The sequence below is a fragment of the Trichogramma pretiosum genome, unplaced genomic scaffold (genome assembly GCF_000599845.2).
Source record: "Trichogramma pretiosum strain Unisexual culture from Peru unplaced genomic scaffold, Tpre_2.0 scaffold24, whole genome shotgun sequence".
NCBI classification, from domain to species: Eukaryota; Metazoa; Arthropoda; class Insecta; order Hymenoptera; family Trichogrammatidae; genus Trichogramma; species Trichogramma pretiosum.
The window spans coordinates 619,118-635,166 of NW_019641611.1; the positions used below are offsets into that span (position 1 = coordinate 619,118).

At 39.8% G+C, this 16,049-nt stretch overlaps 1 protein-coding gene across 3 annotated transcripts in view; it reads right to left on the bottom strand.

Annotated features, from left to right (window-relative positions):
• The window catches only part of LOC106648136 (suppressor of lurcher protein 1), a 168,035-nt gene that overhangs the window by 88,305 nt on the left and 63,681 nt on the right, over positions 1–16,049 (bottom strand). For all 3 annotated transcript variants that reach the window (XR_002763443.1, XM_023458605.1, XM_023458606.1), the window contains one exon: positions 9,159–9,228. Coding sequence is in view for 2 of the 3 variants with exons in the window: in XM_023458605.1 (XP_023314373.1) it covers positions 9,159–9,228 (70 nt within the window). In the remaining variant the exon portion in view is untranslated. The remainder of the gene's footprint in view (positions 1–9,158; positions 9,229–16,049) is intronic.

Consider the following 16,049-nt stretch of genomic DNA (forward strand, 5'->3'; position numbering starts at 1 on the left):
ATTATCTTCGTTATTATTTCTACTATCTGATCGGTCTCGGATAAAGCAAAGTATATTGTTGAACTTTCTTACAACAGAAGATTTTACAACAATAGCAAGTTAGGAAGAAAAGTACAGCGAATTTGGGAAATAAGCTAGTCAGTGCATGAATGACAAACATCGATCGTAGCTCTGTTCCGACTTGTTGTTTTTGTTTTTCCATTCCTCGCAGAGAATATGAGTTATTTATAGATAGAGTCTCTCTTTTTTACGACGACAAGCTGAACATTGCAAACGTTCGATACTTCAAAAAAAAGCTCTCGTGCTGCAATATTAATCGAAAGAACAAGGCCGAAAATTCCTACAATACCCGCAGCAATATCTCGGCCGTCTTGGCGTTCAGGTGCTTAGAAACGCCTCCCCCGGGAACGGCGCTAAAGCGATGGGATATTTATCGTTTCATTGCCGCCCAAGAATAGCATATGCCAATTGCAAGCTCGTTAAATTAACATACGATCCGATGAAAATGTCGAACTGCGAAAATTTATTCGAGGTACTGCTAAGTGCATTTCCATATACAATGTTTTATCGATTGAACGCCCGTAAAAGTACAAAGTAATGAATCAATTAACATTCATTTGTTTTTCTTTTTATGACGTAAAATTTCAATGTACTAATAATGCCGGCGAGATCAAGAGCCGGAAGATAGAAAAGATAAAAAATAAAAAAAAAAGAATCATAACCAATGGAAGCTGGGAGCTGAATTAAATTTATTGAAAATCGGCATATATCCATTGCGACTTTGGTCGGCACGATAGGTTTGCGATTTTATAATCCCTGACGCGCGATGGTATCAAATTTTCAGTCGAGCAACAACTGTTTATATGCGCAGGTCGCAGATTGCTTTATGCTATAATGAATTCAAATCTGCGCTTCGTTAAATTGTGGACTCTTCGCAAATCGAAACGCACGCGCACGTGTATGCGCACACGCAAATAAACAATCCAATGCCTACCGGTGAATGCCCATTGCGAGGCATATGCTGCGGTTCGTAAATATGATCAGATTGCAGATTGGGACTTTATACGAGCAAAGTACTCGTATACTTTTGATACGCATCGGCACTTTATATATTCTGCGGTTTTATATCAAAATCAACCGTGTCATCCTGCTCCTTTTCATAATTACAAATTATTTACCAAAATAAAGCGAGGAAAAAAACAAGGTCGAAAATCACAAAGGTATTACAGCAGGGCCAGATTGTTCAGCGATCTGCATATTGGTTAAATGAAGCAATAATTCCAGGCGTGAAATATGATGAAATACGAGTTTTAGCTTTAATTTCGTGCGAAATTCGTGCATAATTTTGGTGTGCTGTTTTGTTTTTTGTCGGGAGGAAAGAGGAAGAGAGAGAGAGAGAGAGAGAGTAACGCAATACAATCCCTGGCTGAATGACCGCGAACCAGAACATACATGCGCATATTCCACGCGAACTGGCAATAATACGCATACGTACATTAATTATGCAAACGATGTCGAGACGTAATTTTTCGAATATTCTTCTCTTGCGCGCTGAGTTATTTTATAAAGCAACTTCCGAGGAATTCTGATCCTCTTTTAAAAATGTGATGGGTAGTTTGGTGCAGACACTTTCCCGGGCCTTTGATTGGCTGTTGGCGTAAGTTATGAAGTTTGGTGTATATAATAAAGTAGTGAAATTTAAAATAAATTATTTTATGTTTCATTTTAAACGTCTCTAAGTGATTAATTTTTGGACCAGAAATTTTTTAGTGAGTTGTATGAATATAAAATAAGTATATTTTTATACGATTTAAAATTACTTCAATGATTATGAATAAAAGCATAATTAATATCTATATACAATAAACTAAATAAAAATGAGTTAGATAATGAGAATCAGTTTCCACATACATATTTTTTAATCATTCAGCGGTTAAAAATTAAGTTGATAAAGAGATGTTTCATTAAACGCCCTTCAAAAATCATATATTGTTATTAATCAATCATTAGTAAGACTGTCATGAATTTTGGAACTGCGCATAAGTTGAGTTGCACGAAGCGCTTTAGATGGGCCGTAGTGTATGATAATTTAGTTGAAAAAAGATGACTAGCATTAAACCAAGGTCTGTAGTAAACTTGAACAAACTCTAGCTTCGTATCTCAATCGAGTGTAGGAATATATTGTAGAGCAGCTCGCGCAAGTTGAAGCTCTCATTGAAAGTGCTTGAAAGCTTGGGCTGTGTAAGTTACACGCACGCAGATGGGAACTAAAATTGTTTCTCTATAAACTTGAATTATTTCATTAGAATTTTGTGCATTACAGAAAAATAATATTGAACGGCAAGAATGAAAATCTCACAAATCTCTGGAATATGAAAAGACGATAGAGTAGCAAATCAAGAGGAAAGCGAGGTTCTCGTGATCCAACTTATCACCCCTCAAACACACCTCCGTACATAAAACACGTCGACGAACTTCAAAGAACAAAGGGGTGAAGGCTAAATAAACCAGCACCTTATGGCCCTACACTGAGTCTGTCTCTTTTCTGTGATTTTTCTCATCAAGAATTCCCTCGAGTCTTGCATTTCCTTCTATCGTTACAGAGAGCGTGCGGCAAGATACGAAGGAATTCCAGGTGGAAAAATGAGAATCCAGGCCCGCTGTACGCACCTTGGGGAGAAGGAAAAATAAAGGAGAAACTTATAGTACATAGCCCTCGTGTATGAGCGATGTGACGGCTCGATATGTGTGTAAGAAAAAAAAAGAAGTAGATTGCTCGTGCGTGCGTAGAGGTTTACGAGTGTGTATCTGAAGGTAGAAATCATAGGGAAAGTCGAATGAAAAGTGAGAGAGAGAAAAAGAAGAGAAAAAGAAAAGGGAATGCATTAAGGTGTGGCACGCGCGCTCGGCAGATGTTCTTCTTATCTTTAGCAAGAGTGAAAGAAAAAAATGTGCTCTTTACTTTATTCCTGAAAATGTGCGTAAGTATTACATGCGCTCAAGAGAACGGTCGTTCGTGCAAAGAGAGTAGTTTTTGTTCGCTTGAATAATTTCCGGTCAACACTTCGCTTACAACAAACTTTTCATTTATATTATACTGATTTATAATACACGCGATAACAATTTTATCAAAAGAGATTGATAATTGTATAAATTTGTCAGATTATGTTGATTCTAAATTTAATTGTAATTATGTGTGCAACGTAACCTTGCATAAATTAAAATTTCGCCAAATTCCATTAAACTTGGCAAAAGCTACATGTACAAAAATTAAAAATTTTTGATAGCATTAGACTTGTAAATCCATGTATTTACAAAAAGGTATTTACAACGTAAACAGCCAAGTTATTAACTGAAAAATTTCCAAGTTTACTGAAAGTTATTGCTAAATATTAAATTTTAAAAATTTCCTGTGGAAAACATATAAAATCTCTACCTTCAATTTAGCCTAGATAAATTTATTTTTGAAAAATTATTTTGAAAAATTATTAGCGACCAATTTTAAATTGACTTTTCCTGATTCTTATAATTAGAATTTGTTATTTTTTCATCACTTGATTCAACATCTTCTGTTTTATTAAAAAACCAAATTGCTAGAATGCTATTTTGAAATTGCCTATAAAAAATTAATTATTCTCTTTCAATGAGCGTTTCCATTGCTGATTTAGAATCATTTCTTTTATTTTTGAGTCAATTGATTGATACAGTATCGTGCCTTCAAATGGGCCAACGTGATCATTACTTTTTAATTATGTTATTTTTAACTCTTGTGGCTTGATATGACGATTCAAGCAAAGTACTGAGTTCAAAAAGATACAATATTAAAAAGTTTTCTAAGATTTGAGTTTTGAAAATCATTCAAGTTGAGAAGTTAACGAAGAAAAGTATATATCACTGAGCTTGCTTTTCAAATTTAATAGAGAAAATAAATAGCTTGAGTTTCTTTTAAACTATTTCGGTAAATGTTGTTTTCAATCATCATAAAATTCAAATTTTCCAGTTAAAAAAACTCTTGATTCAATACCATTCAAAAAATTTTATTATACGATAAATTGTGAAACTTAGGTAGAAAAGTAAGAAAGAATGAGAACTGCATTTTGCTTAATTTTGAATTTCAGTTGAATTCATAAGAAAAAGAACTCGACTATCACGGGCTAAATTGTTTTGACTTTGTCAAAAATTCAAAGTAATTGATTGCAAAAACGTTGATCGATTTGTTATGCTTCAATATTTAAGGTAGTGAAGATTATACATACATTTAATTTTAAATCGAAGGTTGTTAAAAGATGGATTAATTATGGCTCTGATATAATCCAGACTCGCTCATTAATCATCGCAAAACCAGGAGACTAACAGCAGGAGCCACAGCTCAACGTTCTAATGTACCAGAAACCGCTTCTCTCTTTCTCTCCTTCTGACTCGGCACAGCAGTCACTCTCTACTGCACGATGCAACTACCACACTGCACACCTGCGACACATGACATATCCGCGAATGATCGCACACGTAAAGTAGTATGACATATATTTTCTATCTCGTGTATTATCATCACACAAGCCCATGTCAGTCCTTTTTAAATTCCTTAGCCATACATATTCCGCCGCAAGAAAAGCTTGACGAATCTATTATTCAAAGGCTGTGCACGGCGTAGTACAAGGTAGTGCCTCACTCAAACCGTATGGTTCGTACATGCCACAGAAGATTTGCTCTCGGTGTATTTATATATTTTTTTAGCGTAGTTTCGCCAAGCGCGCGCGGTTATGTATCCGTAAAAGCACAAGAGATTCCCAATGGAAGCTAGCTCAGGGAAGTGCCTGCTTGCGCGCGTACAGCGTGTAAGTATAGCAGCACTGCGCGCATATTATGTAGACGAAATACGCGCGCATTACATATTCAAGATCGAGTAGAGAAAACTCACCGAGAACGCGGATGCATATATATAAAGTGTAAAATGCACTGCGCCGCAGATCCACGTGTATGTGTATGCGAGAGCGCGGATCGTCGCTCTTTCTCTCTCTCTCTCTCTACTGCGCGTCGGACTGGCTTTAGCTGGCCGTCAGTCAAGCCGAGAGTACGTGAGACTGCCACGCACTGCCCCAATGGAATATCAGAGGAGCCAAAGCTGCGTGATGGAAAAAATACGTAATGTAGATACCGCAGGCCCAGCTCGCATCCCCACATCCCCCATAGGACTTTTCGTCAGTGGTAGTGACCCAATACTAGGCGGTTATTTGATTTTATGCGTTTATTATAGATCCCGCAATTTCATATGCTCGCACGTGCATCTTTCTGAAATAATTTAAATTGACTTTTTCGAATGCATCGAGCAAAAAAATATTTCAAGAATTTCGTTAATAATTGTTATCTAGCGCGAGGGAGGTGAATGAAAAATATATAACACTGCACATTTTTATATTCGAGTATTTTAATTGCAAAATATTGTTCAACGAGCCATTTATTGTCGTTGTAATTTTCGGGTTTATTATGATTGACGTATTACACAATTCAATCGATACGTGTGCGACGACAAGTTTGTTCGTTCCACTATAAATCATTCGATTCAGCTTCCATCATTATTCGGTCGTTACGTAGTATCGGAATAAATTTACAGGCAACATCTGAATTAATTGGCATCGATGCTCGCTAATACGATTAATTGAAAACATTTGAAAATGAAACTGTTCAGCATGAAATTTTCTTTGTGTAAAGAATGAATATTGAGTGTCGAACCTTAATCACATAATCGAGTTAATCGAAAATTCCTTTATTTCCTTATTAGGTTTAATTGATGCAGACTTTAAATATTATAGTTAAGTGTGTCATAACATCGTGCTTTCTTGAAAAAAATCTCGAAATTGAATAACGCTAAGCTCAGACGTACGCGTTGCAATCCTGGAAAAAGCAATCGTTAAAGCTTTAGAGTCTCATTCATAGTTGAAAAGTTTCATACGATGCATTTTTTTATTATGTATACAAAAATATTGCTGAAAGCTGACGATATCAAAGTCCGAGAATAAAGCCAAGCTATGTATAAAAATGCAGGAGAAAAATGTAAATAACAGCAGAATATGCTGAATCGAATAGAAACATAAGTAAGAGATAAAATACAAGATATAAGCTCTAATACTGTGGCACGAGTAAATCCACCTACAATGTTTCTCATGATCTGCATAAAAGTTCTTGGTCGTTGAAATTTAAACGAGCTCCAAGATTAGAGAAGCAAAAATGAAAATAGCAAGTAACTAAATATTAACTCCTAACATATTCGTTCATAAATTTTGTGAGATAGAGTTCACTGTCTCACAAGTATCAATTGAATATGATCAATAAATATTACTACTAGAGTTTTTAGCCATTTAACAAAATCTCATCTCATAAGGAATCACGTTACTTTAGTTTATTCAATGAATGTCATATTGCCGACAAGTAGTAGCAATACATTTATGCTATTATGAATCAAGACATGCAATCACTTTTTTCTGCATTGCGATGTAAGAAGAACGAAGCAACCATGAAGCGCATATATAGAAGTGTCACATGGAAGTGTTGGAGCGTATGTGCATGAAAGTAGGATTGCATCTGCGACTGACGCGATGTCATTGTATGCCGTGGGCTAGAAACTTTCAAGAATAACTGCTCCATGTTTTCAATACATGCATACACTTGGAAACGGAAAGTGTAGGGCGACGATCGATGTTGAAGTTTTCTTTCAGAATCACCATATCCTTCCGGAGGTTTTAGTGCTGCGCAGCGCTACTATTTCAGCAGTTATCGACGTTACCTACATACATCCGAAAGCTTAAAGCTCTACTTGTGGCTTCTCGAACTCATGCAACGTTGTATTTGGATCAGCGTTGGCTTCGCAATCGAATTCGAGTCTCCCTCAGCTTAATCGAAATCCCACGCACTGACCGATAGTACTCGAACTTTAGTCCTTGAGTCGCCGCCAAGGCTCGATTGGATGATTACTTCTTTCGGAAGGATTCGATATCACTTTGATAACGAGATCGAAGCGGCTTTGAATGTATAACAGCGCATTACTTTATCCAATGGCGAAGCACGAGCACTTAGTTTTCTTTGCTGTAACTTGCCCGGGGACGAACGACGACGTTATAGTTTGAAAAAAAGAACAAAGTTGTCGCGCGCGCGCGTTTTTTTTTCTTTTTATTTTTTGTACCACTATAGGCCCTGAAGTTTGGTGATTGATGCGATTTCACACCGCTAAACTTGGAAAAGAACTTTTGGCATAGTTTTCGGTAGCAGTACTGGTCTCCTGAACTCGCCCGCATGATAATGATGCACAATGGATATGATGCATACCATCGTAAGTTCTGTTGACTTTATGCCGTACTCGCTTTATTAAGATTTTTACTTCCAACGAGTTTTGTCCTATACCCGAGCATGCATCAAAGTTCAAAGATGCAGAGCAAAAGCCTTTGAAGCATCAATGTGTGTGTATGTGTAAGCACAATTAGTAAAAATTTCCAAAGCCTCGCCTGTACACTACTATATACTTCAAGCAAGTTAACGAGAAAAACATTCCGAAGGTATAAAGACTTGGGCAATCCCGACGGTAATATATCGATAGGAAAAGTTATCTTGTATACACAACATGATGATGATGATGATGATGCATCCCGCCGTAGCGTAGCATATCGAGCTGTGCTCGTAGCGTCGCGCATTTTCGAGGCAAGATTCACAACCGTGAAGCATCAAACAAGGAACTGCGCGAGCAACTCAATTCTTCGCGCTAGAGTACTTGTACAATGGCTTCTTCTCGTTCGACTTGGCTCACTTGCTGCAGCACTACCCTCGGCTTGCCTCGGCTGCTCCACGCGCCTCCATGCAGTACGCGTGTCTGTGTAAATATAGCGTCCGCAAGACCGCGAAAGCAAACGCGCAACTTCGGTACTACATGTATTATATAGCGCGAGGCGTACGGAGCGATCTCTCTCTCTCACTACGCTCCATACCTCTTACTTGCCTTCTCCTCTATAGAAGTTGGCTATTTACCGAGATTAAATCGAGCTCTTGCTGCTGCAGTCGCGCGCGCGAGTCTTGCCTCGTATATTATACGTATGTAAGGGTATATTCTCAAGAAACTAAAAGAGCGGAGGGTGTCTGCTAAATTGTTTTAAAGCTTATAAGGCAGTGCATGCTTTCACTATTGTAATACACGAAGCTCGTGTATACTTTAATTAAATACATGTTGCTCGAGCATATTTTGAAATCTATCATAATTTCGTTCGTTGAAGCGTTCGAAACGAAGGAAATGCGAAAGAGACTTTGAGTCGAGCTCTACGAGATTACCCAAGTATTGCGTGCTAACTTTGAAATCCAACTTTTTTTTTCGACGCTCGTTCCTCGTCCGCGCGTAACTTTAATGCATGAGTTTCTACTTTTGTTGAAGCGCGGGAGCAATGCGCAGATGCAGCGCTACAAAAGTCACCGACTTCCTTTGTGCGGTGGGCTTACGCGAAACTGCTCTGCACACGCTACTACGCCACTACTGCGTGCGGTTTGTTCTACGTTATTAATTAGAGGATATGCGTGTGATTTCCAAGTTTTCGTCCGGGCTATTTCGGGATGTTGTGTAAATATGAAAAAGAATTTTTGTGACTTAAAAGTCTGCTAAAATAAACACGTCAAAAGTTTGCGCGTTGAAAAACTAAATGCTCGGAGGATCTAGTAGAATTGTGTGTATCGCGAGAGACTCGATAATCCACTAAACGCATTTGAATTATTCTGTTTACGAGCTTTCTCTTTCTTTATCTTGCTTTTTTACGTACTCGCAGTGCACGCGTAGAAAAAAAAGCGAGTGTGAAAAAGCTTGGAGCATGAATTAAAAGAGTGCGCGCTTCGCGTGTCAGCCTTTGATTTCGCGCGTTTCGTATTTGACTTGTAGCTCTCCACTATGAAAACTGAGAGGAAGAGGGAGAGAGTGAGAGAGGAAAAAAAGAGTGAAAGCTCAAGGCAAGAAGATTTCAGCGTTATCCATTGACGTGGAAAGGCATCGCCCTTTTTCGCCCGCGCTATTCATTTCGTTTACACTTTTTTTTGCGCGCGCACTGCTTAACGGCCTCTCGGACGAAGATAAAAAAATAACATACAATATAGAGAGGGCCACGTTCATCATGAAATGAAGCATGTTTCATTACCTGGATTGACTGTGCGGCAGAGATCGAGGAACAGCAGCCAACAGCAGAAGAATAGCAGCCTTCTGTGCATCTGTAAAAATACATATTTCTCATTTAGGCGTTATTTTTAGCTTACATATAATGATTAGCTTTTCGATAAATTTCAGGGAGGTAGACTTGCCACTGCGCACTCGTGTATCAAGTAATTTTTTTCAAATTTATCTCTCTACCTTAATGCGTTATTAAATTGTGAGCGCGAGAGTGAGAGAAAATCATTATAGAAAAATATTTACAGCGAAGCAAACAAGTATTCTCCGATGTGCACTCAGTGTAATTGACAAAGATTTACACCTCAACGTGTATAAGTGATCCGAGCAAAGTACATTGCATTATCCAACTCAACGAGTCATAATGAAGCTCGTTTCGCAATAACATAAAGTTGTGCAACATTTGTGCCCTTAAAAGTTTTTTACGGCCAAAGTCGTATTCTCTAACTACTTTCTAACAATTTACCTTTTCTCTCGGAGAAAAGCGAGGCTTTTTCTCTCTCTCTCTCTCTCTCTCTCTCTATACACCATCTTATTGCGCTCGTGCGACTGCTCAACTGCGCGCAGCTTGTAAAGAAAAAAAAATGTCCCTTTGCTGCCCGATGTTTGATCATATAATAATTCGTAGTGATCGCAACTTTGCGCTGTGACAACACAATGAAAGATTAGGATCAAACTGTCGAACGCGTAGCGTGTAAGGGAACGAAACCACGTTGCGACCTACGCAATCAACCCACATGGGGCTGCTCGGCGCGCTCTACCACAAGTGCTTTCACCGATCAAAGCTTTCACTCGATGTCAAGCGTGTATCTTTTTCTTGCTACAAGCTCTTCAATCGCCATTGTGTGCTCATCTTTCGTTTCTCGAGTCATTTGCTAAATTGGATTTTTACTGACTAGCTAATGGCTTTATAGCTACCTAAAATTTTTTCGTCATGCTAAATGGATTTAACTTTAGATACTTAAATTACCAGCAACAATCAATCATTGAACAAAAAAAAAGAATCTTGTTATATTGATTGAAACAAGTGGTGTTCTTAATAAACGTCTGGAAATAACTTATAATCTTCGTTCCAATTTTAAAAATATCAAATATTCTTCAAAACAAGATATCAGTCTATAGGAACTGCACTATATTACAATTCTTTTACATGCACACACAACAGATAACGATTAAAAACTGTGGTCAAGTAATCACGACATATGATCTCAATGGCACCCGCAAAAACATATAACAAAGAAACGCAGGACAGTTACGCGCAGTAGATTATCATGAAAAATCTAGGTATAGACGTACATAATAATGGAAAAAGGCTATTCCACTGGCAGAATATTGTTTTACAGTCGGGATACTATATTGTATTTGAATATATGCGTGGTCAGTTCTGTCCACCTAATCGTTTCAGCGAAATAATCGATACTTTATAGTAATCGATCGATGCGTGAGTGAATTTTAACCCAGAACTCGGACTCCATGGACAGAATCGATTCCCTGCGTTGCGATTAGAACCTACTCATTAGTGCGGGCGGCCACGTTTACGATTAATTTTCGATAGAAAATCGAGTCCCAGAGACAAATCGCGCGTATGCAGGTTAGGAGCGGAAGGCCATCAATTTCGTTCTGCAATCGGAAACTTTTGTTTCCGCAGGACTTTGGCCTCTCTCAAAAGGCAGTATTGCGAAAGTATGTACACGCGGAGCCGAGGCATGCACACAATGGCTCATGCAGTCATTCCTATTTTATTCCATAAAGAACCTTTCCGTCGCTGGGAAAATCTACTCGGTCTATTTATTCGATCTTTTTCTCGGCATCTAGACAAGTCGTTTCATTTCGGATTTTCGGCTGTGTATAAACAGGCGAGAGCAACAATTCGACACCGTCCGAGCTCCACATATCAGAAATGTCCGTGCCTATACAGAAACTGTTGTTTATTTACTGTTTCTGTATAGGCGTGTATAGTTCTGACGTGCAGAGTTTGGACAGTGCCAACAATTCGACATTTTTACCTGTGGGGTAACGCGATTTGTCGACTTGTGTGTGTGCGCAGCTATATAGCTTGGTCAGAGGAAAAATTCTTTGTCAACGGCTCGCTCTCTGTAGTTACAGCTCGAATAAAGCTTCATCGTTTTTTCTTACTTCGCTTGTCTGCCCACATACTCGGCTTTTCGTTTCTATAGATATATACTTGTGTGCGCGCACTACTCGAATTCCACCAGTACTACACACGACAGAAAAATCCGATTGCTTCGCATTCCAGCTTGCGTTGAACCTATTACTTTCCAATTTAGCCATATATACATGAAACACACTGCCCGCTTATAAGTACTTTTTTTTGTACGAAAGAAATCCAAGATTTTACTTGCTGCCAAACCATATCTATTTTATTCATCTGGTTGGTTCTTCAAATTCGTATTTTTTACTTGCATATGACTTGCATGACTTGTATGATTCATATGCGGAAAGATAAGTACACATAACCATATGAATTTCGTCTTCCCGTCGATATTTCGCCGCTTTGAATTTAGAGCAGACCAACTGACTTTTTAATCTAGTCTCGAGTCGCAGCTTTTTCACACTGTGTACTTACGAATATCCATGATATTTCCCCTTTTTGCCACAATACCATGGTTTTTTGCATAGTTCCACGAGTGGAGCGTGTGTATTTATACGACGTCCTAACTATATATATGAGTAGAAGCTGGCATTGGCGGTGGCAGCGGCCGGCCTATAGGCTTCTATTTTGTAGCGGCTGCGGGTAGGGCTCAAGCTCAGCGAAATGAAAGGTTCAAATGAAAAGGTAGCGGATGCAAACGTGGCGGTTCGTGCCGTACAAGCTATACCTACCTATGTATATATAGTGACCATCGAAATGCACAGTAGCGCATAGCGCAGGAAAAGTAAACTCGGCAGTGCAGCCAAATGGCACAGTAGCAAGTCATCGCTACATAACGTCACGAGGCGCGCAAATATGTGCAGGCAACGCGGGGATGGTAAAGAGAGCATAGAAGAGCGAGAGAGAGAGAGGGAGGGAAGGGGGAGAGGGGACGAGCGGCCAAAAGAGAAGGAAAAATCAAGCTAGATTACCACTTTGCCCACGCAGCTCTTTTTGTGTGTAGTCAAAGCTTTTCCTCTCCCAACTCGCTACTGCTCTACTACTACCGCCACTGCTAAAAAAAAGGGATGGAGAGAGAGAGAGAGAGAGAGAGGCAGAAAAGTAACATATTTAGTTAACAGATATGCCACTCATACTCTCCGGCATTAGCGTGTTTTATTAGCTGAAAAATTGCCGTTACAGAAAAATTATTTACGGGTAAATCTATTTAGTTAGAGAAGATTAAATTCCGTTTGAAGTGCTCGTGAACAAATATTATTCATTTTTGAGTTGAACGCGTTCAGATGTATTATATACTTTTTTCCTCGGCATTAAAATACCTCGTAGCAGAGCTCGCGGAAAATTAATTTTTTTTCCGGGACAAAACAAACGTAGCGTAAAATATCCACAAATTAATCGCAAAAAAGGATCCGCTAGTCGATATAATAATGTAGCCAAGTCTGAAGCCACAAGTATACAGTAGAGCGCGTTATAATTAACTGCTTATAGGAGCTCATTTCGGGTCAAAAAAAGTCGTTTAATGCATAATGAGCTTTAAAGTTTCGTCACTATGCTCAGCCATGCCACTCGTTTACTCGCCCTTATAGCTCGCACGTGGATATATACGTAGGCCAAAAGCGTATCATCGTATAATGCATACATTACAATGAGGAAAGCTAGTAGCGGTCGATGCTGCAACCTTATACGGATACATGCTTATACAAATACATCTCTATATAAATAAGCTGTATATCTTTAATTTTTCAAGCTCGACTTTGCCAGCCGGCCTGAGATTAAGTGCAACGGGCGTTATATACCTCGACTATTAAAAAATTCTTTCCTCCGCGAGATAATCCGTTGAAACATTTATAATTCGCTTTTGCGTTGACAAAAGGTCGAGGGACAGAGGAGAAAGGGAGGGGAAAAAAGAAGATAGCTGGTAGCCGCGCGCGAGCGAGGGCGCTAAAGAAAAATGAAATGGAGCCTGGGATATTTTTCAGGATTACGCGCCGGGAATGAGTTTGTCGTTGTTCACAGGACTGAGTGCAAAATTTTACGAGTTAGTTCAAGACGTTGTTTACGGCTCTTTCCGTTGTTTATATACATGCGCACAGCCACGCAGCCACACATAGATGCACACGCACACGGATATAGACGACGAAGCGGCGCATCCCAGATAGGGGTATGAGTCGGAGATAAGATAGCTCGAGTTTTTCTTTTATAGCCACGATGACAATGCTGTGTATGCTGCTACTGCTTCTCGACGTATGGATAACTTTGTAATGCTTCTAAGGCCTCGCGTTGATCTTTCAGCGAGTACAGTATCATTCCGTTGGCGCAACAAAGTCGACTCTTTTAGTAATAAAATCCACGTCTAAGCAGCCGAGCGTCTAGCTGAAATCCTTATTTTTGTATGTTTAATTAACCAGAAAGTTGAAGCGCAATACGTATGCACGGCGTGGTTAAAAGAAAAGATTCAAATGAGCAAGCAGTGGAAAAGAGACAAGGACGCGCATAATCAAAAGGTAAAGATTCTGGTAAAGGCTCTAGATTAAAGAAAACGTGTGCACATAGCAGTAGTACTGTATCTGCACCTCGAATGACGATGAGCAAGGCTAGATAAAAAGGCAGCATAGATAAAAAAGAAGAAAGAGACGAGTAGGCACGTATTCAGACAAAGAGGCTGCACAGCGCGTGGAAAACTTTAACGAAGAATCAATTGAGCATCAAATTTTGATATAACCAATATAGCGACAAACACTCGGGCATTGACGTATGAGTTTAAATGGGATAGACGAAAGCTGCATCTGAATACTTTTAAACATCTCACTGTCCCATTTAAATGCATGTTAATCCCCGAGTGTACGCGGCCATTTTGTTAGTCTATATATATGTCCAAAGTTCGACGCCCAATAGACAAAAAAATATCATTCCACAGTGGACTAGGAAAGTTTGCAGGGTAGAAGTTGTAGCCACGCTGCAAGAAAGCGAGGACTTGAAGTTAAGTTTCGGCCTCTGGCTGTTTGGTACACCCATGCACTCCATATCCCTAATGGAAAAAGCGGCGCATTGCGTCTAGGACGCAGGCAGCGGCCTGGGGTGAAAAATGCGCGAATCACGCGAGCGAGACCGACGAAGCCATGTTTATGGCCGATCTGTATCGCAGGAACCGGGTAAAACTAAAACAGAGTCTGCAGGCGCGTGTACACACTCGCCATATACACATATAGCAGCGTCTTTTTGTTTGGTTTTTGCTATATAGCCCTGAATGTGGCGCACGTATTTTGCGCGTTCTTCACGTGAATTTAGCTGTTCGGCAGCCGGGCGAAAAGGCTCGAAAAGCAAAAGCGCCTTGCATTGTCAATTCACTGGTGCTACTGGGCTCGTTCGATAATTGGAGCCCGAGTCTTTGTCGAAAGTAAAGAACAACGAACTCGGGCGCGCGCGCACACATTTCCCATTCCCGCATTTGCGCAGGTAAATGAGAGCGGTGAGTCCAATAATTTGTACAAAAGACTGCGCCAGATCTGCGTACAAATATCTCGTTTAATCGGTCAACAGCTGCTGCTGCTGCTACTACTACTAAAACGACGCGCTCGAGTCGAGTCTTTGAAAAACGGCTGCAGCAGCAGTCGCGGGCTTTTCGGCCGATCGATGTCACCTTGTATCGTGCGCGCAGCAAAGCCTTCATATACGTGCGCGGCAGCTCTCTCTCTCTCTCTCTCTCTCTCCCTCTCGGCAGACTGAATAATAAATCACGCGCGAGACCGTCGACGTGTGTATATAGCTCGGCTGGGCTTGAATAATGCACGCGTTTTCTTTTCTCATCGCCACAGCCACCATTGCCGCAGTATCAATGCGTAGACTTGAGAAATTAAAGGTTTTTCCCGTCGACACACCGCGACGCTTTTTCATTATTCAAGCTCTCGCAGAGAGAGAGAGAGAGAGAGAGAGAGCGTGGTCAATGCTAGTGCTGGGAGAGCTTCTTAAGCCAAATGGGTAAAGCGTAAACTTGAGATATTGCATTTATTCGCAGTTTCGAATCAATGGTTGTGCCGCGAAAATCGAGTTTTTTAAAACCATCGAGTCAAGACTAGAAAATTAACATTCTCGAAAAATTATAATGCAAAAAGGAATATTAATTAAAATGTATTTCGCGCACACAGCTGCTAATGTCGGCAGTTTTTAATTACTCGCAGTGTCCTTCATAGGGCGAGCTGGTTGAATTGGGGTGAAAAACTTTTTTCAACCGTCGCGCGCGAGAGGAGAAGGTGATTTTACCCCTTTGTATTTCAAAACCACTACACAGATGCAAACTAAAACAAACAGTTCGTTGTGCAACTGAAGCTGCTGCTGGTATTTACTGTTTCTCCAATTCTAAATCCCTTGTGTGTTCGCGGTTGAATTGATCAAGAGTGCTGGGATGTTTACTCTGGAGACTTACCGGCTACGAGGTGACACGATGAACCACAAAAATACTCTGCTCATTCGTGCGTGCGCGCGCATACACTTAAATCATAAATATTTTATCCGGATTAATATCACTCTTGCGCACTCTGATCTTTTTTTTTATATTAAATTTACAAATAATTTCAATCTTCCACTTTGACTGATACAAAAATTTTAGTCTCGCTTTAGGGCGCGTTCGAATACGCTTTTTATTTCAAAAATAGAAGCGCGTATACATGTACATGTGGAGCAAAAATGAAAAAGGAGAGAGAATGAGAGAGAGAGAGAGAACGAGGAAAAAGGAGACACGTTAACATGCACACA